The 25,650-nt window shown below is 38.9% G+C and overlaps 1 protein-coding gene across 3 annotated transcripts in view; it reads left to right on the top strand.

Moving 5' to 3' along the window:
- The window catches only part of Tnpo-SR (transportin 3), a 63,429-nt gene extending 42,608 nt beyond the window's left edge, over nt 1-20,821 (top strand). For all 3 annotated transcript variants that reach the window (XR_012967566.1, XM_076207779.1, XM_076207780.1), the window contains exon 17: nt 18,572-20,821. Coding sequence is in view for 2 of the 3 variants with exons in the window: in XM_076207779.1 (XP_076063894.1) it covers nt 18,572-18,766 (195 nt within the window). In the remaining variant the exon portion in view is untranslated. The remainder of the gene's footprint in view (nt 1-18,571) is intronic.
- Nucleotides 20,822-25,650: the final 4,829 nt, after the last annotated feature.

Here is a 25,650-nt window from a genome sequence, read left to right as displayed (position 1 = left end):
AAAAGGCATATATGTCTTGGGCTTTTACAGATTTTGAGGTTGTGATAGGGTAGACATGAAGGTATTGTGGGATGTGTTGCAGATGTATGGCAGGTGGTGGCATAGTTAGGGAGGATTTGCGAGAGAAGAAAGCTGAAAGCAAAAGTAAGTTGTTGATGTACAAGGGAAGATAGTGACAGTGAGTGGGAATTAAATCTTAACCTCTTCACTCCAGGGCACATCACATGTCTGGCAGCATTAGCTGCCCGACGTGCGATGTTGTGTCATAATAATCGCATTATAAAAAATAAAGTCCGTGCTCAATCGTTCGTTCTCTTTCACCCGTGTATTTTGATAACCATAGAAAATATGATGAAGCCAGTTTAGAGAGAATGGAAGTTACGTAGGTACGACTACAATAAATATAATCAATATGCCGACGTCGGCATCATCGAGTACCCACTTGCTCCTCATGCCGCCTGCGTAGGCATCACTGTATGGAAGTGGTTAAAGGGGAGAGGCCAGAGGAAGTGAAGAGCTTTAGGTGTTCTGGTTCATGTGTTGCACGAGATGGAGGTAGATTATAGAGTACGGGAAACAAGTATCTTAGATGAGTGAAAATTGTCATGAGAAATACGTATCTGAGTGGTGAATGTAAAGAGAAAATGTATGAAGGGATAATTGTGCCTGTGACAATTTATGGGACAGAGACTTTGAATTTAAGGGAAATAGAAACTACGAGACAAATATAGCTTGTGTTAGGAATGAAGATGGAGAAAGTGAGTGGTTTGAGGTAAATATGGGGGACATAAAGTCTGTGTCATGTTGCCATGGCTGTTTGATGTGCACATGGATAAGGTGATATGGGAGGTAAGTGCAAGGGTGGTGGGCAGGGGATTGGAGAAGGTTAGAAGTAGTGGAGAGAAGTGGGATGTGAGCCAGTCGTTGTTTGTGGATGACACTGCTTCCGGTGGGGTCAGAGGATGGATTAAGGCAGTTAGTGACAAGAGTTTGGGAAGATATGCAATAGAAGAAAGATAAAGGTAAATGTGGGTAAAGTAAGGTAATGAGATGCACAAGGGGAGAGGATGGCAGTAAGTTGGAAGTAAGTCTTAAGGGGACCCCCCCCCGCCCCCAGATTTAAGAAAAATTCGATTTTTTTTTATTTTTTTTTTATTGCATAAATACATAGTAGGGATCTTGCTCTAGATGCTGGTAAAGTGTTTTTATCGTACTGCCATTTTTAAAGGGTTTAAAGGGCCTACCCTCCCTCCCCCAGGCAGCCACATGCTGCGCACGACCATTGTTTACATACATTTTGACCATATTTTACCCTATTTTTTTGCGTTTGATACACTCGTAAAGTTTTCTCTTACGTCCGGCATGCATGTGAGTATGTGGTGTGAGGAAGTTCAGCCTGCACGACTGGCAGTGGCCTGAGCCTTACAAAGTAAAGGACATGTACACGTTAGCTTGCCGCATTCACTAATTTGCCGTGTGAAATTCGCATCTATTTTTCAGTGAAGAGATATTTGAAGATATTAGCCATGCCTAAGCTATCCAAACAAAAGGCACACTTGCAAAAGATAAGAATGTCTACATTAGCAACTCAAGGGGAGAAAGAAAGAACCCCAGCATCAACTTTGTTATCACCACCTCCGCCACCACCACTAGTACTCCCTCCAGCAGCTCTCTCCCTTCCATCTACATCCACATCCTCAGCACCTGATCCTCTGTCCTCTACACCTATATCAGACAAGTTGTCTCTACGCAAACAAGTGTTTGCTAACAAGTGGCTACAAGGATGCCTCCTTGTTGCAACACCTTGGGTTTAGAGTCTCAAACCTCACAGTGATGTCCCTGATGCAGCAAGAGCCTGTTCCAACACCAGAAAGGAAACCCAAGAAAAGAAAGAGAGCTGAATCCCAGCAATCAGACTACCTTGCTGGGTCATTCTAGACCAAGAACTCAAACTTTGCGACAAAGAGTGAGGTGGCGGCTTATGAGACCCTCACTTTGAGTGAATAATATCCTACACTGTAGGAAGGTACAAAGTGTCTGAGTTACTTGAAAGATGCAAAATCATCATGAAAATACAATGGAACCTGTTTCCAATGGGTCTTAGGAGGTCCAATGTAAAATTTAGTCAAACTAAGGGAAAAAAAAACTTTAACACTCATTTCTGAAAAGTGTAAGTTTTTGATACTCAAAGTCTATCTCCTCCCTCAATTTTCAACCGATTTTTGCATATGAGGTCTCTATTAATAGCTAGATAAATGACAAAAAATAAAATAGAGTTTTTTTGCATATGTTAAATAATTTTTTTTTTTGATAACGTGTCAGTCAAAATTTGGCTTTTTTTCGATAATTTTTTTATATTTTTTTCCTCGGCGTTAAACAAAGATATAAAAAAAAGCTTTCTATTTTGTTTTTTTATATATGTAGAAGATTCTTTTGCTGTAAAATGAAAGACATCGAATAAAAATTGTAAGAGGAGATAGGATTTGAAAGAAGCCCAAAAATATGGTATTTTTTACATTTTTTATTAAAAAATAATAAAAACTACTCGTCAGATCTGAATAAAACTCATGCTGTGAAGGTTTCCTCAGACCTAGATATCACACAGAAAAAATCAGCAAGATCCTTCAGAAAAAAAGATTTTGGGCGAGAGGCTGGAGGAAGTAGATAGTTTTAAGTATTAGGGGTGACATGTGGCAGGAAATGGAGGTAAACTGTAGATTGAGAGAAGCAAGTAAATGTCTTGGATTGAAAAGTGTCATGATAAATAGGTATCTGGGAATGGATGCAAAGAGATTATATGAAGGGGTAATTGTGCCTATAACACTCTAGGATGGAGACTTGGAATGTAAGAGAGGCAGAAAGGAGTTGTTTTGATATGAAGTATCTGTGAAGTATGGTAAGGATTACAAAAATGAGGAGGAGAGCAGGGGTGAATATGGGGTTGGCAGGTAGAGCTGATGAAAGGGTACTAGGATGGTTTGGGCAAATGGAAGAATGAGTGGAAAAAGATTAGTTGAAATAGTGGGGAAAGTAGATGTAGATGGAGTGAACTTGGAACAATTGAGGATGAGATGGATGGATGTGGTGAAAGGGATTTTGAGCAAGAAGGGAATGTCTGTTCAGCAGGGAAGGGAGAGGGCAGGGGATAGGGATGAGTGTAGAATGGTTGTGTGTGGATGATATTAAATGTATATGATGGAAGCTGTAAGGATGGAGTGAGAAACAGAGGTAAGATAAAGAGCGGGTGTGGAAAGAGCACTAGCAGATACAATTGATAAAAGAATACTGGGGTGGTTTAGGTAAATGGAAAGAATGAATGTAGTGTGTGGAAGAGAGAGGTGGATGGAATGAACTAAAGGAAGACTTGAGATGCAGTGGACGGATGGGGTGAAGGTCTGGGTAACAGAGAAACATATATTGAGCAGGGAAGAGGTAGGTGTGAGTATTGAGTGGTTGTAAATGGAAGAAAAATGTATGTGGCCTGAAGAGTTGAGGGGAAAGGGTTGCCATGTAATGAAGTGGGGGTAAACGAGCTTTGGCTGTCAGGTCCTGCTGTGGAGGTGCTGTGACCCAGGCAGTGGGTGGGGGAAAGGTATGACCATTCATCCACCAAGAACTAAAATGAAGGGGACAACAAATGGCTCTTCATGGTTGTGAGATGAGTGAAGGGTGGGTGCCTTGGCTGAAAAAAAATAGATAAATAAAATAAAATAAATAAAAAATATGTATATATATTGTGTGTGTATGTATATACATATATACACATACACAAGCCCTCAGGAGTTGTGATCTTTGCTATAACTTACTCAGAGGTGCTGAGGCATGTTTAAACCCAAGACAAAATCATCATGCTGCATTATGATTCTTGAGTGAAAACATTGTTACATGATTATGAATGACTTCCCTACTTTTCTTTTTCACTTTCCCAATAATGTTTTGAGAATAATAAAAATCTCCCCTTAAATTAGGATAATGATATTGCCATAATTTCCTAATTTTCAGAAGCCTATAATCACCAAAAAATGTATAGTTAGGTCTTGTTATACAGCCATTAAACCAATAATAAGACCTCTGTGAATAAAGGACAGTTTTTTATGTACATACATATACCAAATTTTTCATGTATATTCCCAAAAATTTAATTATATTAATTGTGAGGTAAGTAAAGCTACAGTTCAAATTATGCACCATCCCAATAATGAATCTCTGTGTTTTTTCTTCTTATGATAATGTACAGTGATTCAGATGCTTAGAGATGAGTTTATGGGCACTGGATGAGAACTTCACATCCTTCTCAGTCCCTTACTTGTTCTACATGCTCTATCACTCACATAAGAATTCATTATAGTCAAGTCACTTATTGTGCATGACTGCCATAGAAATCTATGCTATGCAAACACTAAACCCATGGGGGGGAAATACAACTTCTTTTTGACTTTTGCCAAAGATTTCCCAACTTATCCTGTTCTCAAGGAATCATTCACTGTATGATATTTCACACAAATTAAAATAAAAATAAATGAAAATAGAAATATAATAAAAATGAGGGATTACTTGCTTAAGTGGTTGGGAGTTCTGAGGTAAGCGACCATGCTGAGGCAATCAAATGTCTGCCACTGAAAGCTTGATTTTAACTCAAATGAATTAGTAGTTGTTCCAAGTCTAAAGCCACTTGGTGCTTTTTGGACAGACCTCACAATTTCCTGATAGGAAAATCAGTTTGAAAATAGATTTACCAAGGTCAAGCACAGGTTTTGGTCCGCAGTGTACAAATAATTCTTGAGAACCACACACAACTGTACCTCCACAGCATGATTCCTAAATTGCACAAGATAAAGCATTAAAAATAATGGGAGGGTGCACCAAAAGAACCCCAATAGAATATCAGTACACAGAAACCAAAATCACTCATTGAACACAAAGGATTACAAAGGCGGAGCATGCCGACAGGAGACCTTTTGATCCATATCTAGGTCGGATGCGAAAAAAAAATCATATTAATAATAAAATAATAAATAAAAACTATAATAATGTAAATAAAAAATAAAATACATAAATAAATGCATAGGTATATTTAAATAATAAACAAACAGGTAAAAAGTAAAGAATAATAAATTGACATATAACTAATAATAAATGAAAATCAGACAGACTAATGATAACAAAACAAAAACAAATAATATAAGAAATTATAATCATTACAGCATCTTACCTAGATATTTATCTAAATGATTCTTAAAGCTTCGAACTGAACTACACCACTACCTGTGCAGGAAGTTTATTCCATTCATTAACTACACAGTTGGCAAAGTTGTTTCTACCTACTTCCAAATTGAATCTATTTCCGGACAGTTTGAGACCATTGTTTCTTGTCTGATTCTCATTCAGTGTAAAAATTTTGTCACTTTTGATGTCAATTCCCTTTAAAATCTTAAAGACCTGTATCAAGTCACCTCTGAGTCTACATTTTTTTTAGGGAAAACAGATTCATATGTTTCAGTCGATTTTTGTATGATTTATTTTTGATATTTGGAATCAGTTTTGTGGCTCGCCGTTGTACTTTTTCCAGTCTGTCAATGTCTTTAATGAGATTCGGTGACCATACGGAAACAGCATATTCCAAATGTGGACGAACTAACGATTTATATAACTTGTTAATGAGTGATGGACTTTTGAAATCAAAAGATCGTGCAATCAGTCCTAGAATCTTATTTGCTTTCTCAGAGGCTGAAATACACTGCTTGGCTGATTTGAGGTCGTTACTGATAATTACGCCGAGATCTTTTTCACTATCCAATTTTGTTAAGGGATTTCCAAATAACTTGTAATCGTACTTACTGTTATTTTTACCTATGTGCATTACCTTGCATTTACTTGTGTTAAATTTCATTAGCCACTTTTCAGACCATTGCTGTAATTTATCTAAATCTTCTTGAATATCTAATTGGTTTGAGTGATCATTTGCCACTCCACACAGTTTTGTATCATCAGCAAATTTGGAAACAGTAGATTTTAGTCCATGGTCTATATCATTTATATATACTATGAATAGAAGTGGCCCAAGAACGGAACCCTGAGGAACTCCACTTGCAACACTTTTCCATCCAGAAGTTTTTCCATTTAAAACAACTCTCTGTTTTCGACCATTCAACCAATTACTAGTCCAACCTAATAGGCTACCACTTATTCCATACAAAGCTAATTTAGTAAGTAGTCTTTCGTGTGGGACGGTATCAAAAGCTTTTGCAAAGTCTAGATATATTAAATCTATATTGTTTCTTTTGTCATAATTCGAGATAACTGTGTTGTAGAATTCGAGTAAGTTAGTCACTCAAGAACGTTTCCGTCTGAAACCATGCTGGCTATCATTTATCAAACGGTTACTTTCTAAATGATGTTCGATAGTTTCCATTATTTTTCCTACGATTTAAGTCAAACTTATAGGCCTATAGTTATTTGGTTTCTTTTGGTCACCTCTTTTGAATATGGGAGTAACGTTAGCTAGCTTCCATTCTCTTGGGACATCTCCGGATATGATGGATTTCTTGAAAATAATTTCTAATGGAACAATAATATCATTTTTCATTTCCTTTAAGATTCTTGGATGCCAACCGTCGGGCCCTGGTGTTTTATTAACTTTGAGTTTGTCTATACACCTTTTAATTTTTTCTTTTGTTATATTTACCGTAGTGAGTAAGTTTACCCTAGACTTTTCACAGGTTTCAGTTTGGAATTTACCTTGAGGTGTTTCGTTTACGAATACCGAGCTAAAATAATTGTTTAAGTTATTACACATTCCTTCATTTGAATATTCAAGTTGACCGTCAGCAGATAATAGTGGACCAATGTGATTCCTAACAACCTTTTTATCTCTAATGTAACTATAGAATTCTTTGGGATTCTCTTTGGATTTATCAGCGATGTTCATTTCGTATTGTCGTTTTCTTTTTCTTTTCACAAGCACAACCAGTGGAATGGTAAGAGAAGAGAAAGAAACAAGAAAAGAAAAAAAGCACTGGCAGTCACACCACTTGCGTTATAAAACATGTATATACTCAGATTTCAAAACAAGATCTCTAAGACGATGTATCCAACTCCACTGTAAATTGCACTACAGAAAAATCCCTCCTAAAAGAAGGAAGAACCACATTAGCAAAACAGTGTTCAGGTCACCACCCAGCAACAGTACCAACACAAAATAGCACAAGCACAACCAGTGGAATGGGAAGAGAAGAGAAAGAAACAGGAAAAAAAAAAAAAGCACTGGCAGTCACACCACTTGCGTTATAAAACATGTATATACTCAGATTTCAAAACAAGATCTCTAAGACGATGTATCCAACTCCACTGTAAATCGCACTACAGAAAAATCCCTCCTAAAAGAAGGAAGAACCACATTAGCAAAACAGTGTTCAGGTCACCACCCAGCAACAGTACCAACACAAAATAGTACAAGCACAACCAGTGGAATGGGAAGAGAAGAGAAAGAAAAAAAAAAAGCACTGGCAGTCACACCACTTGCGTTATAAAACATGTATATACTCAGATTTCAAAACAAGATCTCTAAGACGATGTATCCAACTCCACTGTAAATAGCACTACAGAAAAATCCCTCCTAAAAGAAGGAAGAACCACACTAGCAAAACGGTGTTCAGGTCACCACCCAGCAACAGTACCAACACAAAATAGCCCTGGCCACTGGAACAAACTGACCCAGATGCAAACATTACACAAAAAGGCACTGAATACCTCATAGTGCCTCACCTTTGCCCCTACCCAGACAACAACAAATTTCCTTCTTAGTGACTTATGGGCCAACCTGGTGGCTGCCAATGAGTACTTGGGAGCCATGGGTCTCCTGTAAGAGAGAAGAATTAATTGATGGACCTCACTAATAAGATTTTGTAATGTTAGCATTGCCAGGGGAAGGGTGGATGATGGGAGGAGAGTGTTTGTGTGGATGATATTTTGATGTGAAGGAATTTCTCCTAGTGTTCTCTAACTGATGCATAAGGGGACAGAGGGGAGGTCACCATGTAAGTGAAACAGCCTTGCTGTGTCTTGTTGCATTGAATTTGACCTGGGCAGTGGGCAGGAGATTGGGATGACTCTTCATCCACAAGGAGCTAAGATGAGTGGGAAATAAGTGTAGTGGGTGGGAGTGGGTTTTGACTTGGCAGCCTCCCTTATAAAGGGAACCCTGTGTTTATAGATAGATATACATTGCCAGGGGAACAAAGTGAAGAGTAGATAATTTTCTGTTTTTATGGGCCTGGCACTGTGATGCCTTACATATCCATTCTATGCAAACCCACATAATAGGCAATTAGGTGACTTTATTGTATGATTATGCCAAATGGAACCTAACTGGTCATATCTCTGAGACCTCCCTGTATAACAGAAATGAGCACATTTAAAAGAGCGAAAAGTTGGAGGGGGGAGGGAAGGAAGGGGGGCAACACAAATGAGAGAAAGAATTAACAATAATTCAAAATGGTGCACAACCTAGATTGACCACTTCTTCCTCGATCTATTGTTGGATGACCACATATACCCCTGTTGTGCTTCCCAACAAAGAAGAGGAGGGGGGGGGGGATCAAAGGGGAATGCACAGGGGCAAGCACAGCCGGCATTGTTACCATGGAAATCAAGACAATCATAAACTGAGGATTCAGTATTAAGGTCAAAACAAACTAAAGATATTGTACATGTGGCAGCTTTTGTGTTTTTATGAGTATTGATATATCCTTGTCTACTTTTTCACCCCCATAATTGTTTGGAATTGTGCAAAATGTCTGACACAGAAATGTAATGTTGCTGAGTGAAGAAATGATGTATCAGTTACATGATTGAATATAACTAGAACAAATGTTTGGTTGAGCTTTACCAGAATGTTGTGGAAACTTGTGTAATATGATGTTTCAGTAGGAATGGGATCATTTTAGGTGAGTAAAAATTGTATTTTGGGGTGGTTTAACTAGAAACAGTTGAATTACTAGTGTTGCTGCAATGATGCTTAATATACTATTTTGGGTTGCATCAGTGACTGCAGCATTCATAGTGAGATATACTTGGTTTGAATCATATTTTTTAATACTTATTGTAAGAGTTGGTATATGTACTGTACATGATTTAGATCAGCAAGCTTTTTTCAACTGGAACTTCAAAAATGTAAGTATTATGTATATGTATGCAAATTGTTGTGATGCATGAGGTGGAATGGGCGGGGGGATGTGGGGTGAGGTAGTATGTGTGAGCAAAATTTGACGCAGCCTGAAGGGATTTCTCCCCGTCTTCTCCTTTTATGCATGGGGGGACAGAGAGGGGTGGTCGCCGATTTAATGAAGCAGCCTTGCTGTGGATGTGCTGTGTCTTGCGACACTGCTTCTGACCCAGGGCAGTGGACAAGGTGCAGGGATGACCCATCATCCAGGAGGTGCTAAGATAAGAGGGAGGGTGGAGGGGTGTGGAGTGTATTCAGGGATGGAATGGGTGAGAATGATTTTATTCCTTTTCCTTTTTGGATACCTCTCTTATAAGGGGGAAAAAGCCTTGGTATATGTATGTATGCAAATTGCATTGGTATATACATAAATGTACCAAAAAGCCCATTCTCCTTTAAGGAGGGGTAGCCCAGCTATGCACATACCTGCCCTTCACCCATCTCATACTCATCCAACACCCATTTGTTGCTCTTTTTATCTTAGCTCTTTGTGGAAAAAGTCATCCCTGTCCCTTGCCCATTGCCTAGGTTAGAAGTAATGTAGCACACCCACAACAGGGCCTGACATAAAAAAAATTGTGTTTTAGTGTCCATTTTGGTTCTGTGGTCTTGTTTTAACTCCCTGTGCATGTTTTGCTGATATGTATTACACCCACTACATTGAACTGCATAAACCTGTTATATTCATATATCTCATGTATTTCCCATTTCACCAGACATTTTGTTTTGTGCTATATTGACTCCTTAGTAGAATACAGCTACCCCTGAATTAGGTAATGACAGGCATTAGTATTCTCCCAAGTCTGCGACTCTATTCCTGCTTTTGTTTACAATCTGTTGCATTCTCACTTAACTTCTTCAACATTCCGTTCAGACAGGGATGCTCAACTGGGAGGGAATAGACACCACAGATTTTTCAGGCCCAATACTGGCATTGACTGTTACTGGTATTCTCCCATGTGTCTATCTCTTTCCCTGCTTTTGTCAATTATATTGCAATCTCACGTAGTTTCTTCAATATTTCAATCAGATAGGGTTGCTTAACCGGGAGGGAATGAACACCACTGATTTTCAGGCTCAAACCTTTGGAATATTGATGATTATTTAAACAATAATTCTACAGATTCTGTTATCTAAATTTTCTGGAGTACTTAACATAAAAGATGAAGTGCAAATAGCTCAGAAAATTATAAGAGCAGGAAAGGCACCTGGGTTAGATGGGTGTTATGCAGAAAGGGGATGTGAATGTAGAAGTTTCAGAGGGATCATTTTGTTGAGTGTAGTTGAGAAGGCTTATGGGAGGGCTTTAATTGAGAGGATTAGGAAAGGAACAGGGAGTAATTTGTGAGAAAGTGTGGGTTCAGGAAAGGCAGGGGTCATGTGGATCATATTTTTGTGGTAAGACATATGTGAGAAAGCAAAAGGCCTTTTTTTGAGGGGGGGGGCTCTATAAATTTGGAAAAGGATTATGACAGGGTGGAAGGCATTATGGGAGGTTTTGCATATATATTGGATTAGGGGAAAGCTGTTAAAGGTAGTCATTAGTTTTAATGAGAATAGTAGAACCTATGTTAGAATGGGAAGTGGAGAGAGCAAGGAGTTTGAGGTAAAAATAGGACTGCAACAGGGCTATGTCATGTCACCATGACTGTTCAATGTGTACTTAGGTGGGGGTGGTGCAGGAGGTAAGTGTGAGGGTAATGGGCAGGGAACTGTAGATGGTTAAAGAAAATGGAGAGAAGTGGAAGGTGAGCCAGTTGAAGTTATGTGTTTGGAAAAAGTTGAAGATAATGAGGGTAAAAGCAAGGTGATGAGATGTACAAGGGAGGTGGATGTCAGTTAGAAGTAAGTCTTAAAGGAGGGAGGATAGAGGAAGTGGATAGCTTTAGGTATTTGGGGTTGCAGGTGGCAGGAAAGCGAGGAGTGGAGGTAGAGGAAAACTATACATTAAGAGAAGGAAGTAAATGCCTTGGGGGATTCAAAAGTGTTATGAGAAATGGGCATCTGGGAATGGATGCAAAGAGGAGATTATAGGAAGGGGTGATTGTACCAACTGCTTTGTATGGTTCAAAGACATGATATTTATGAGAGGCAGAGAGGAAAAGTTTGAATATGTTTGAAATGAAATGCCTGAGAAGTACGGTAAGGGTTATTAGATTGGATAGAGTGAGAAACAAGGAGGTGAGGAGGAGAGTGGGAGTGGAAAAGGAGATGGCTGATGAAAGAGTATTGGGATGGTTTAGACACAAGGAAAAAATGAGTGAAGATTAGTAAAAGAGGTATGGAAGGCAGAAGTGGAGGGAGTGAACTTGAGTGGACGATCAAGGATGAGATAGATGGATGGGGTGAAGGGGACTTTGAAAAATGATGGGAATGTCTGTTGAGCAAGGAAAAGAAAAGGCTGGAGATAGGAATAAGTGGAGAGTGGTTGTGTATAAATTATACCATTATGCAAGGAAAGGAGGGGCAGGGGAGGGGTGGGAGTAGGGCATACTTATGTGTGAATGATATTTTGATGCAGCCCAAAGGGTTGAGACCCAGTGTTGAATGTTACCTTCTATCACTCTATATACCAAGGCCCTCTTCCCCGCAATTAAGGACAGTAGTCACACAAGGGACACACCTGCTCCCACCCAATACACTCCCATCTACTACCCATTGTTTCCTTCTCATCTTAGCTTCACATGGATAAAGGGTCATCCCTGTCTCTTGCCCACTGCTCGGGTTGAAAGCAATGCAGTAAGACACAGTACATCCATTGTAGGGCCATTTTATCTACACTGTGACCCTCTCTCTTTTTTCCCTTGTACAGAAAATAGAGGTGGGATGTCTTGGTGCTTCACAAGTCCTCTTTACTTGAAACTCTCCTTTTAAATATTCTTTACTGCAAATTTTCATGGCTTTCAACCAGAAAATATGTTGCTTGATTTAGCTCTCACTGTGACTCAACATGTATAAAGTAATCCCTATTTGTTGGTCAAATAAACTAGGATCTTGGGTTAAAAGGGAAATGTGAGAAATAGATTAATGTAGTGCAGTATATGCTATTATATGTAGTTGGTGTAATATGTCAAGTATTAGTGAAACAGGCAGGAAAGTTCAACAAGATCCCAAGAGCATGAAAAGGATAGAACACACATTGGTGGTATGCAATGATGATCAAGGCCACCTACCCAGTTGGGGTGAAGCCTGGACCCAGAATATAGGCAACTTCAAGAAGATTGTGATAATTGAACCAGAAGAAAATACATATACCAAATACCAAAGGCTTTTTCCCCCTTACAAGGGAGGCAGCCAAAAAGAAAAAGGCATAAAAACCATTCCCACCCATTCCATCCCTAATACACAACACTCCCCTCCACACTCCCTCTTATCTTGGCACCTCCTAGATGACGGGTCATCCCTGTATCTTGTTCACTGCCCTGGGTCAGAGGCAGTGTTGCAAGACACAGCACATCCACAGCAAGGCCGCTTCATTGAATCGGCGACCCCCCCCCCCCCTCTGTCCCCTCATGCAGAAAAGAAGGCGGGGAGAAATCCCCTCAGGTTGCGTCAAATTTTGCTCACACATACTACCTTACACCCCATCCCCCCACCCATTCCACCTCATGCATCACAACATCATTCATATACAACCATTCTCCATTCACCCCTGTCTTCTGTCCTCTGTCCTCTCCTATCCTTCCTCAACAGATTCCCATCTCCCCCAAAGCCCCTTTCACCCCATCCATCCATCTCATACTAGGTCGCCCCCTCATGTTCACTCCCTCCACATCTGCCTTCCATACCTCTTTTACTAGTCTCTCTTCACTCATTATTTCCATGTGTCCAAACCATCCCAGTACTCTTTCATCGACCCTATCTCTCAACTCCCTTACCACCCTTGTTCTCCTCACCTCCTCATTCCTCACTCTATCCAGCCTAGTAACCCCTATCATACTTCTCAGACACCTCATCTCAAGCACATTCAAACTCCTTCTCTTTTCCTCTCTTATGTTCCATGTTTCTGCCCCATACAGTGCTGTTGGCACAACCACTCCTTCATACAATCTCCTCTTAGCATCCATTCCCAAATGTCTATTCCTCATTACACTTTTTAATCCACCAAGGCATTTACTTGCTTCTCTCAATCTACATTCTACCTCCACCACTCCACCTTTTCCTGTCACATTCACACCCAAGTATCTAAAACTATCCAAATAATAATGATAAAAAGATATATATGATAATGAAATGAATAAATAAAATAGAATAGAGGTAACATAATTGAATCTATCTACCTATTATCTGTATACCAAGGGTATCTTCCCCATATAAGGGAGGTAGCTAGTCATGGCATGCACATGCTCCCACCCTCTCCACTCCCATCAACCACCCTTGTTTTCCTCTTAGCTTCTTGTGGATATAGGGACATCCCTGTATTTTGGCCATGGCCCAGATCAGAAGCAATGCAGCAAGACACAGCTAATCTACATAATGAATGAGCTGATTAAAAAAATAATAATAATAAAGTCATTTATAAGGATTTATTATTTACTGCCTAGGATGCAGCCAAGTGAATGAAAGGTAAGTGTGGCAGATTGTAGGAAATGGAGTTGCAGGAGCCAAGAGGCTCCTTGGGTTCCTCGGAAATATAAACCTTATGTTGGTTATATAGTGTTTTTTATTAAAAATTTGATATTCTTTGATGATTATAAAAGTTTAAAAGATGTATTTATTCTTGTCTAATCTGATTTTTCTAATCCTACCTTTCTACCCCCTTGTCATTTACCTTTTGTTGATGTGATAAAGACCTTTTCCAGTGATTAAGGATGGAGGTTCTATGACCTGGCATTGTCTTCTTGAGCTTTCATGATTACAAGAAGAATTACAACAAATTGATAATCAACAATTACTGCTTTCTTCTACTTTGTTTTTGTAATGTCCATCTTCCTCATGTACATTCTTTATATTTTCCTTTTATCAGTCTTTCATATGTTTTCCATTTCCTTTCCACCTAGTTTCTTTAACTTGTGCCCATTTCTCTCACTCCATCCCTCCTTTTGTTCCTCCTTCCTCTCTACGCACCTCTTCCCATTCTCCTCCTCTCTTCCGAATCTCCCAACTCTCTACACACATGCTCTCTCATCCCAATCTACACACACACACGCACATCGGTAGAAGTGACAATGAAGTATGGACTCCAGAGAAAACGGCAAATTTCGAGGATCCCAATGATAAGGAAGTACCTGTGTTGTATTAATAGGGAAGGGGAAAGCTTGTGGTGTAGTGGGAAGGTGAAGAAAAAGGAGAAGGGGAGGGATTACTGAGGAAAATGGAAGGAAATGAGGAAGGGGACGAATGGGCCCAGGATCTTAGGAGAGGCATAAACAAACGGGGGCAGAATATACAGATAGATGAACTACAAGGAAGCAGAGGTGTGAGGAGCAAAAATATAGATAATAGCAGCTCAATGGAAAGAGATGATAACTGCTTTTATGGATTTAAAGAGGGAGGAGGGGACAACCTCCCCAGACTAGTAAACCTAGAGGAGAAACTTAATAATAATAATAATAATAATAATGAACGAAGAATGGAAGGTTAGGTTTGACCAATTAACTCTAATTGCAGAGAAAGTTGATAAACTGGAAGAACTAAGAAAAGAGAATCAAAATCTAACTAAAGAAGTAGAAGAATTAAAAAGACAGGTAAGAGAAGTAAAGGAAGAGATAGAGGAATAATAAAGAAAATAAAGAGTCCATAACAAAAGAAGGAAGTGGTTGGAAAAAGGTTCAGGAGAATAACAAAATTTAATATAGAGATATAGTGAAACAATAGATAAAGGAACAAACTGAAGGCACAGTTATTAAAGTGATGAGAGAGAAGGAGAATATAGCAAGATACTTAGCAGATAAAAAAAAATGTATAAATTATATTAGGAATGGAAGAGACTAAATAGGACTACAAGAATAAAGGAAGAAAAGGAAAAAGTAAATAGTATATCAGTAATTCTAGAAGATGAACCAGAAATATGTAAACAAATAGAAGAAACATATAGGCTTGAGAAATACAATATTGATAAGACCAGACCAGTTAAGGTTAAATTTAGGTCACAAATGATAGCAGAGAATATCTTAGCAAAAACAGGGAAACTAGCAGACAGTGAGCAATTTAAACAGGTATGGATAAAAAGAGAAATGAATAAAGAGAAAAGAGAGGATGAGAAAGCAAAAAGACTAGAAGCTAAGGGAAAAAACGAGAAAAAAAGAAAAGAAATTCTATTGGAGAGTAGTGAATAGAAAATGAGGAAATGGTTCATAGCAGAGAAAAACGGAAGGGAAACAGAAAACAGATGGAAGTAGCAGAAAATTAAAAGTGTCTTACACAAATATAGATGGATTAATAACAGGCTTGAATGAACTGAATGACTACCTGAAGGAAAAAGAACTGGACATAATGGAAATTGTAGAGACAAAATTGAAAAGTCCATTACCACCCAACAGTGTAGGACATGGTGCATATAATTGTTGGATTAGAAACAGAGAGGTAAAACCAGGGGGTGGAGTTATGTTCCTGACTAAGGATATGAATATAGATTAGAGATGATTACGATGGAAGTGGAGGACAAGGATAGGAAGAGCAGGAAGTTTGTAGTAATTTGTGTGCCTCCTAAAATGGCTTCGTGGGAAGAGAGAGAACACAAAAGTATGTTAGAAGATGCCAGGATATCACTAAGTAAGATAATGGAAGATGGAGGATGAATAATTATAATGGGTGACTTTAATTGTAAAGAAATCTGCTGGGAAAAGATGACAGTGAAGGGTGCAGATGAACTATGGGGAAATGTATTACTTGATATGATTATTGAATATACAATGATGCAATGGATACAAGAGAATGGGTATAGAAATGAGGAAGAACCATCGAGACTGGACCTAATCACATCAGAACCCGAAGTAGTGGACAAGATTGAATATAAAACACCAATAAGTAAAAGTGACCACATATTGGTTTAATTGGAACTAAATGAGGAAAAATACATAGAAGAAAAATGAACAATATAGAAAGGGAAGATTGATGTATGAAAAAACAAACTTTGGCAAAATGAAATAGTTCTTTGAAAAAGCGGAAAGAATACACAAGGAGGAAACAGTAGAAGAGAAATGGAGTATTTTGACAAAAATTTATAAAGGAGTGGAAAAGTATGTGCCAAGACAAAAGCAAGAAAAAGGATATGTAAAGTGCTGGTACAACAAAAGATGTAGGCAGTTAAAAGACAAAAGGGATAAAGCTTGGATAAAATGGAAAAAATAAAAAAAAGCTGAAAATAGTTATAGAAATGAATATGTACAAGTGCACAGAGAAGAAAAGATAAAATACGAAAAAGCTATCATAGAAAAATGTAAAGATCAACCAAAATTATTTTACAGATTTGTAAACAACAAACTGAAAAGCAAACAAGAATTAGAGAAACTACGACAAGGAGTCGAATACACAGAGGAAATAGAAATGGCAGAAATTATGAATAAGCATTTTAAATAGGTGTTTACAAGGGAGAACATACAACCTAGAGATATCGAATGGGAGGAGAGAGTTCCCCCTATGAAAGAGATAGAAGTATCAAGAAATGAAATAATGAAACACTTGAGTAATCTCTGTCAGAAAATCGCATGGACCGGATGAAATGGCAAACTGGATTTTGAGATAATGCAGGAATGAACTAACAGACAAAATACATAGCCTAATAAACAGTTCATTGAAAGAGGGAAAAGTTCCAGAAGATTGGAAAAGAGCAAATATAGTACCAATATATAAAGGGGGAAACAAGGAGGACCCTACTAACTATAGACTGGTCTCTCTTACAAGTACGATAGCTAAAATCCGTGAAAGAATTATCAAAACTAGATGGGTAAAGCATTTGGAAAAAAACAAAGTACTAAATCCAAGGCAATTCGGATTTAGACAAGGACGATCATGCATCACAAACTTAATATGTTTCTATTCAAGGCTTTTGATAAGGTGCCACATAAGAAGTTGCTTAAGAAATTAGAAATTGCAGGAGGAATACAGGACAAACTACTGAAGTGGATAGAAGACTTCTTGCATGAAAGAAAAATGAGAGTGGTGATAAGAGACAAACACTTGAATTGGGATGGAGTGATAAGTGGTGTTCCACAAGGAACAGTTTTGGCCCCAATAATGTTTGCTATATATATTAATGATATGGATGAAGGAATTGAAAGTTATATGAGTTTCTTTGCGGATGATGCAAAATTGTTGAAAAAAGTGAACACTGAAGATTGTGACTCGCTACAGAATGATCTCAATAAAGTATGGGAATGGAGTAGGAAGTGGGAGATGGAATTCAATATCAAGAAGTGTAGTATAATGGAATTTGGAATTAAAAAAAAAAAAAGCATAGTGGGATCATATAAATTGGGAGAAGAAATAAAAAAAAGTAGAAAATGAGAAGGACCTGGGAGTCATTATGAATAATATGTCCCCTGAGAAACATATAAACAAAATTTTTGGAGAAACTTATAATTTTATAAGAGCAATCAAAGTGGTATTTACATACCTGGATGAAGAAATGGTGAAGAAAATACTAGTTACTTTGATAAGACCAAGATTGGAATATGCAGCGATGATGTGGTCACCAAGTACAAAAAAATGTATAACAAAACTTTAAAGAATACAAAGAGCAATTACAAAATTAGCACCAACACTCTCAGAACTATCATATGAAGGGAGACAAACAAAACTTGAACTACAGACATTAGAGCAAAGAAGAGAGAGAGGAGACTTGATAACTATTTATAGAATCATGAAAGGCATAGAAACTATTGATAGAGAGGATCTAATAAAATGGGATAGTAGACATACAAGAGGACAGGGAAAGAAAATCAAGAAAGACAGTTATAGAAGGGACCTGAAAAAGAACAGCTTTCCCCACAAAGTAATAGACATCTGGAACAAGTTAGACGAAAAAGTGGTGTGTGCAAAAACAATTCATGAATTTAAAAACAGTTTAGATAAAATGAGATATGAAGATGGGACACCACGAGCATAGCTCCCCTTCCTGTAAAATACAACTAGGTAAATACACTCACTCACTTACTTTCCCCCCTCTTTCCCAATTCTTCTTACATGTATTCTTTCATCCCTTTGTCCCAGCCCTCCACACACATGCTCTCTCTTCCCACCCTCCCAACTTCACACACATGCTCTCCCTCCCTACTCACCACACACTTGCTCTCCTTCCACACACACTCTTTTCCATCTTCCTATTATAGTTATTTTAATGCCACTTCCTGTGGGGTGCTTTATTGGTATGTTTTTATTATTTTCACACCTAGTTTTATTTTCCAGATGATGCTGTTTGACCGGACAAAGTTCTGCCAGTGGCTGGAGACCAAACTGAAGAACTTGCCAACTCAGAACTCTAGTGGGATGGAGACAGTCAACCAGGGGCAGCTGGTGGAATTCCACAAGACCATCACCCGTGCAGAACGCACCAAGGAGATCACCCGCGCACTCGATACCTTTTCCCGCTTCTACACCTGATCTACAGCCACTGTCCCCTTCTTGCTTCTATACCTGATCTGCAGTCATTTTCCTCTTTCTTGTCGCTCATGCCAGCTCAACAGCTCTTTCCTCCTTTCATGACTTCAGTCCACAGTTGTTGCTCTTCTCTGGCTTCTATACCTGACCTTGTTGAAGTTATGCCTTCTGCTAGTATATATGTATTTATATATATATAAATATATATGATATGGGTTTTTGCTATTAATGCAATATTGAATGGGTAAGGGTTCTTGAAAGAGATTCATTTCATGTTGCATTCAGAATGGTAGGAGTGATGTGTGATGTGGAGTAACACCAGTTTGTTTCTTAAAAGGTTAGAAGACTCCTCCCCTGAGCTAAAAGCAAAGCCAACCTGAAGTCTTGCTTTTGGGATATAAAGCTACAGGCACTTGTTGGCTACTGTTGATTGTTTCAGTGACTGTCATCCTTATGCTTGAGCTGCCATATACTGTTGATACTTTCATCCTCATTTGCACCCTTTCTAAAGTGTTCCATCATTCATTTGCAGTGAGAATTTTTTTGTCATCAAATAGCTTTACTTCAATTTCACAATTTTTTTAATAAATGTTTTAATGACAGTTTGGAGTGAAAGTTTGTCAGATTTGTTTTCTTGTTACTGCATGCATTGTACCATTCACTTCCCCGTGTACCTTTTTTAGCCCAAGATTTCTATCTATCTGCCCATATACCAAGGGCTTCTTCCCTCTTATAAGGGAGCTAGCCAAGTCGAGGCACACACCCACTCTCACCCATTCCACTCCCATCCACCACCCACCCATATTTTCCCTCTTATTTTAGCTCCTTGTGAATAAAGGGTCATCCCTGTGTTCTCCCCCATTGCCTAGGCCAGAAGCAATGCAACAAGACAGTATCCACTGCATTTGCTTCCGACCTGGGCTGTGGGCAGGATGCTGGGATGACCCTTTGCTTGAGGGGCTAAGATGAGAGGGAAACAATAGGTGGTGGATGGGAGTTGGTATGTGGATTGACTTGGTTAGATCCCTTGATAGGAGGAGAAAGTCCAAGATTTACTTTTGGGAAATGTCATCCCTGTATTTCTACCGGGAATCATGGGTGACTTTTTGACCATCAGCAGCAGCCAATAGAAAATAAGAAGTGCCTGCTTCAATATCTAGGGGATGTGTTTGGAAAGAGCTGGAGCCTTTATAGAGGAGAATGTTGAGGCTTTCTATAATTCTTGAAACTCGTAATACTAATAATTTTCTGGGTCATACAGTGAACAGAGTTTCTTGTTTGTTGATATGATACTTTTTTTTTTCTTTTTTTTTTTTTATTATTATTATCCTGTGGAGTGTTGTCTGTGCTGGTATATTAAAATGTGAAGAAGAAAAAAAAAACAGGATAGAATTAATGCCAGCTGGGTTGCAGGACTTTATACCCAGAACAGCCAGCAAGATTCTGGATGTATTATTTTTCGTCTTTATTTTTTCTTCTGTTCTTGCATTCATTTATTTATCCAATATACTGAGACATTCATATTGTCTTGGTAGTGACTGTACCTCCTGATAATAGTATGTTTGAAGTGTAATATGGACTGAAAGTGTTAGTGTGTGTACATTCCTATGTGTTGAATGGAGATGGTGAATGTTATAAATATTAGGGGCTGAGGCCCCATGTTCCAGAGCAAATAACGATGTGTGACATGGATCAGATTCTTTGTTACCACTGGCCAGTCTGAAAGTGGACTACATTTTTATATACATTGTAATATGCACTTCCAGTGATGTTTTGCAATTGGAAGGTTAACATGTCCAAATTGAACTTATAATGACAAGCAGAATGGCTCAAAACTGGTCTCATATACTTGGACCTGCCTCTTGTTGGACTGGCAGAAGGGAGAAGGTGAAGGTATTGGGACTTATAGGTTTATTTTCCTTCTCTTATCACCCTGTGGAAAAGCTGTGGGGCAAATGTTAGGAAGAGAACTTATTTTTTCTGAAAAAAAAAACTTGCAAACTAAGCAGATGGAAGAGTTGTGTGGATGATATGAAAATACACCTGTTAAGGCAGAAAGTTGTTTTGTACCTATATACTCGAAGAGAGAGAAAGCAGAAAAAGGAATTTTTTTTTGTTACTTGTTGAATATCATACATTCCATCCCTTGACAGGTCATCCACAATGCATATGTATGTACATATTGAAGTACATGTAAACTGAGTATTAACAAAGCAATGGATAGGTTACTCAGCCTTCATATGTGTGAAAGTTTGTGTAAAATACATTTTCAGCCAGTGCATACCAGACACAACTTCCTGATCAACGCCACATCTCATCAGCACCACCAATAAATAATTCCTATTCAACATTTTTCTTAAAACTCACTTTTCCCTCCTATTTTGAAAAAGAAATTGGAAATTGGTTGAGAGAAATATTTTGACATGTTTATAAATCTATTCAACAATTTATTAAAATCACTTTTCCCTCATATTTTGAAAAAAAAAAAATGGAAATTAGTTGAGAGAAATACTTTGACTACGTTTAAACACATGATTATGATGATTAGGCCCCAGTTGAGTTCTTTGACAAGCATTTGAAACCTAATTGTACTCTTCAGGATGGATGAATGACCTCAGTTATTGTGAAAGTGAGCAGTAGAAATATGGTGAATTTTATTATCTGAAAATGTGGTAATAAGCAAAGATGTGAATGCCTTTAAAAGTGAAAAAAGAAATAAAGTAGTCCACGAGAGGAGTGGAAGAGATGTTGAAGACAAGATTAAGTAATGAAAGATAGTAAGAGGTATTGGGGATAGAATTCCCAAGGTTCCAGCCAAAATTGATGAGACATGGTGTCAGTTCGTGAAATTAAACTATATTAGTAAAAGCTTAATTTGAAACATGTTTTCTCCTATGTTACATTTGAACTTGATTGACAGTTTTAAGCACTATAAACTCTCAGTATTAAGAATTTATTCAAATACTTGCTAAAAGGGACATGCACTGGTCCTGTAAGATGGACAGTGCAGTGACCCATTTCCAGAACTTGTTGACCCCCCTCGCTTAAATCAGGAAGTGTATACGTTTTGTCTCAGGACTGGGCCCATGATCTCTGTCAACTTAATTTTCTAAAACACATGGAAAGCTGACATCTGATGACTGCTCCGCTTCTCTTACCACTTTCAGCAGGTGATACAGAAAGTCCCACATCATTATAACACAGACAACAGTCCAAAGTTTCTTCCCAGAGAGACTCCAGTGAATGTCAGGGCAAATATTATTACTATTATTATTCTCACTGGCTGAGTGGGCTAGAGCATTGCTACTTTTGACTGAGGTTGAGGTTGATGGCAGTTTGAACTCTGCTATAGGTGAGTTAGGCCAAGGGCATGGTTCATTAAATTCTATGCTATAAAGTCCTCTATAAGGGGCACTATCTTAGCCTCCTGATAAGGAGAAGTTTGTGATAAATGAAATCAATTGTCTGCCAAAATGCCAGTGATGTATGCATTAAAAATTTTTGTAGTGGTGAAACAAATGTAGTCCTGTTGTATTTTGTCACCAATAATCCACCAGTGCTTCTGTTTGAAAACATTGCTTTCAGACCAAGGACTTTCTATAGATTTTTTCATCATGGAGGATAAGTTGCTACATCACTACCTCCTTGTGGTGCCCCTGGAACTGACTCCCACTAAGAATGTCTGTGCTAAGTTTGGGGTAACAGCTGAGATTGACATGATATTCAGTCACAGTCTAAACTTTCTTCTTCCAGTAACTTCATTCTTTCTGTTACTAGTCCAGTCCTCTAGTGGTGGGACATGATGATGGAGATGGTGATCTTTAGAACTCCTTATTCACAGTACACATGGTACCTTGTGCAGGCAGCAGTTTGAATGATTGAGGAGCCTTTTTCAGGATCCAGTCCAATAATAAAATGACAACTAGTGGGGCTCAAAATATTGCAACTGCCCTCCCAAATCCAAAGCTGCTCTGATGCATTCCCATCCTGTTCTGTGATGGTACATTAATAGAGTGATTAGGTATCCATCCACTGCCCCCCCCAACCCAGGAACAATGTATTATGACTGGTAATCCCCCCCCCCCACAAATTATTGCTACTGACAAAACACCAAATGACATTAGAGCTAAAGCCATTGACCATACCAATCCCACAAAACAAAATATTTCCAGGCTTTCCCAATTACCAACCTGAGCTCGTGTGAAGATAAAGTGGACACTGATATATATATAGCCCAAGATTTGTGGTCCCAAAAACAATTGGTGGACCATCTTTTCAAGTTTAGTACCCCCATTAAAGAGAAGGGGAGTGGGGGTATGACTTCCAACAACCCTTGCTGATATGACAATCTAAACTAAACCAAATTAGCAACAGGGTGGGAGTGGTCAACATCCCATAACTGGGAGTACTCAAAGACGGAACCTATATTAGGACTAATTTAAAAAAAAAGATAGGAGTACTGAACTTTGTCGTTGAAAGATCTCAAACTCCACAATGATGTTGGTTTCTGATATCCCTAATTCTCAACTCAACTATACACAGGATACCTAAGATACAAGAAGATAACTGTCTCCACACATGCTTCTGCTTCAACTGCCAGCACTCCCCAAGGTAGGCGTAGCTCCTCTTGGGGATCGGTGCCACCTGCGTAGAGCCGGTGGCCAGGGGTAGTTGCTGCCGTTTGGCCCCCAACTCTTGGGGTTGGGGGGTGGTCCCACGACGTAGACGCTGCAGCTCCAGGACCTTTAAGAACATTAAGAACGGAGTACCACAGGGCTCGGTTCTATCCCCCACACTATTTAATCTATACATGCATGACTTACCCACGCCAGACACCTCAGAAATACAAATCTCTTCCTACGCAGACGACATAACAATCACATGCACACATCGTAACACAGACAAAGCTGCAGAAATAATCCAGCCATACCTTGACACACTCAACACATGGTTCATCACAAACAGACTCAAAATAGCTCCAACCAAATCTACAGCAACACTTCTCACCAACTGGACAAAAGAACACAAATACATACCTCATCTCTACATCAACAACACTCTAATACCACACAAACACACCAAAAATTCTTGGTGTAACATACGATACATCCATGTCTTTCAAACAACACATCACAAACATAAAAAACAAATGCACACCCAGACTTAACGCACTTAAGTCAATCACTGGAACAACATTTGGACAAAACAAAGAAACTAATATAACAATATACAAACAATGCATACGCTCAGTGTTGAATTATGCGAGTCCTGCATGGGCTCCTAATCTCAGTGAGACACACCACAACACCCTTCAAATCATACAAAACAAAGCACTAAAAACAATTACAGGCTGCACAAATACAACACCTACAGACCATTTACACCATGAAACAAAAGTCCTCAAAGTCAAGGACCACCTCGACATGAGAGGCACACAAACACTTGCCGCAGCCACCACAAACACATTACACCCGCTACACTACATAGCAGAACACCCACATACACCAAGAAACATTAAAACAACACCCAAAGACCTTTATCACGCACAGATACTCTCTTCTCTTCCTCCACAACCACCAAATACCAGCCTCCGGAAACATATTCATAATCATATCACTCACCGCTCCATTAACACACTGAAAGACAACACACTGCTGCATGCCAGACCCCCTGATATCCACCCTTCTGAATCCTCTCTCCCACGAAAGGACAGAGTTCACTTGGCCAGACTGCGGTGCGGTCACCACCCAGCACTTCTAAGCTACCAGAAGAGGCTGGATGACCGCGTTGTGAACAGCTGCCCAGGATGTAACACTTCACCCCATACCATACAACACATAATGGAAGACTGCATTATACACAATCATGCACGCAAACAACACAACATACGCTCTATAAAGGATTTGTGGGAAAACCCAGTTTCGGCTATGGCATTCCTTGGGGAGACGGGACTGCTCGGACAGACAGTCTAGGGAACGACAACAACAACTGCCAGCACTTTGGACACAAAAAGCAACAATGTCGCCATCCAGCAGACATGTGTACTGTTCAACCCCCACATAATTTTCCATGCCATAACACAGCTAAATGCACAAACTGATCAAAAACACCCAACATTTTCACAGTTAACAGTATAATGCTATGAAAGAAATTCTCTACCTTTAAGACGTAGAACACCAGCTACCAAGAAGCCATGATGGCCAAACCTGGAATTGTATACATGAAAACATTATGGTTCACTATCCTGGAGTAGGTTAGAGTAAATGGGAGGTGATCCATAAATTTGTGGATAACGCTGCACTTGTTGGGGCGTACACTGAAGCAGTTGGTGGTGGAGTTTTGGAGGCTGTGTGAGAGGAGATAGATGAAAATAAATGTGATAAGATGTATCTTAGCACCAGGAGGTGCTAAGATAAGAGGGAGGGTGGAGGGGTGTGGAGTGTATTCAGGGATGGAATGGGTGGAAATGATTTTATGCCTTTTCCTTTTTGGCTACCTCCCTAGTAAGGGGGAAAAAGCCTTGGTATATGTATGTATGTATGTATAAGATGTATAAGGGGTGACAGTGGCAGTGAGTTGGAGGCAAGTTTAAAGAAAGGCTGGAGGAAGTGGAGAACTTTAGAGTTACATGCAGCAGCAGATGGAGGATTTGGGGTAGAGGTGAATTGTATAGTAACGGAAACAAATGCCTAGGGTAGGGATTCTCAATTTTTTTTTTAACCAAGGACACCTTTCATGACAAAAACTGAGGACCCCCTCATATAGCTGGTTGATACAAAATGGACATACACAAACAAATAATGATAAAGAATATAATTACAGAAGTAATTAATACACAAAAAATAATAGAAATTATATATTTATTTTATTTTTATTTTATTATTTAT

The sequence above is a fragment of the Oratosquilla oratoria genome, chromosome 24 (genome assembly GCF_046742065.1).
Source record: "Oratosquilla oratoria isolate Oo_2021 chromosome 24, ASM4674206v1, whole genome shotgun sequence".
Lineage (NCBI taxonomy): Eukaryota > Metazoa > Arthropoda > Malacostraca > Stomatopoda > Squillidae > Oratosquilla > Oratosquilla oratoria.
This window is presented reverse-complemented; position numbering and strand designations above follow the sequence as displayed.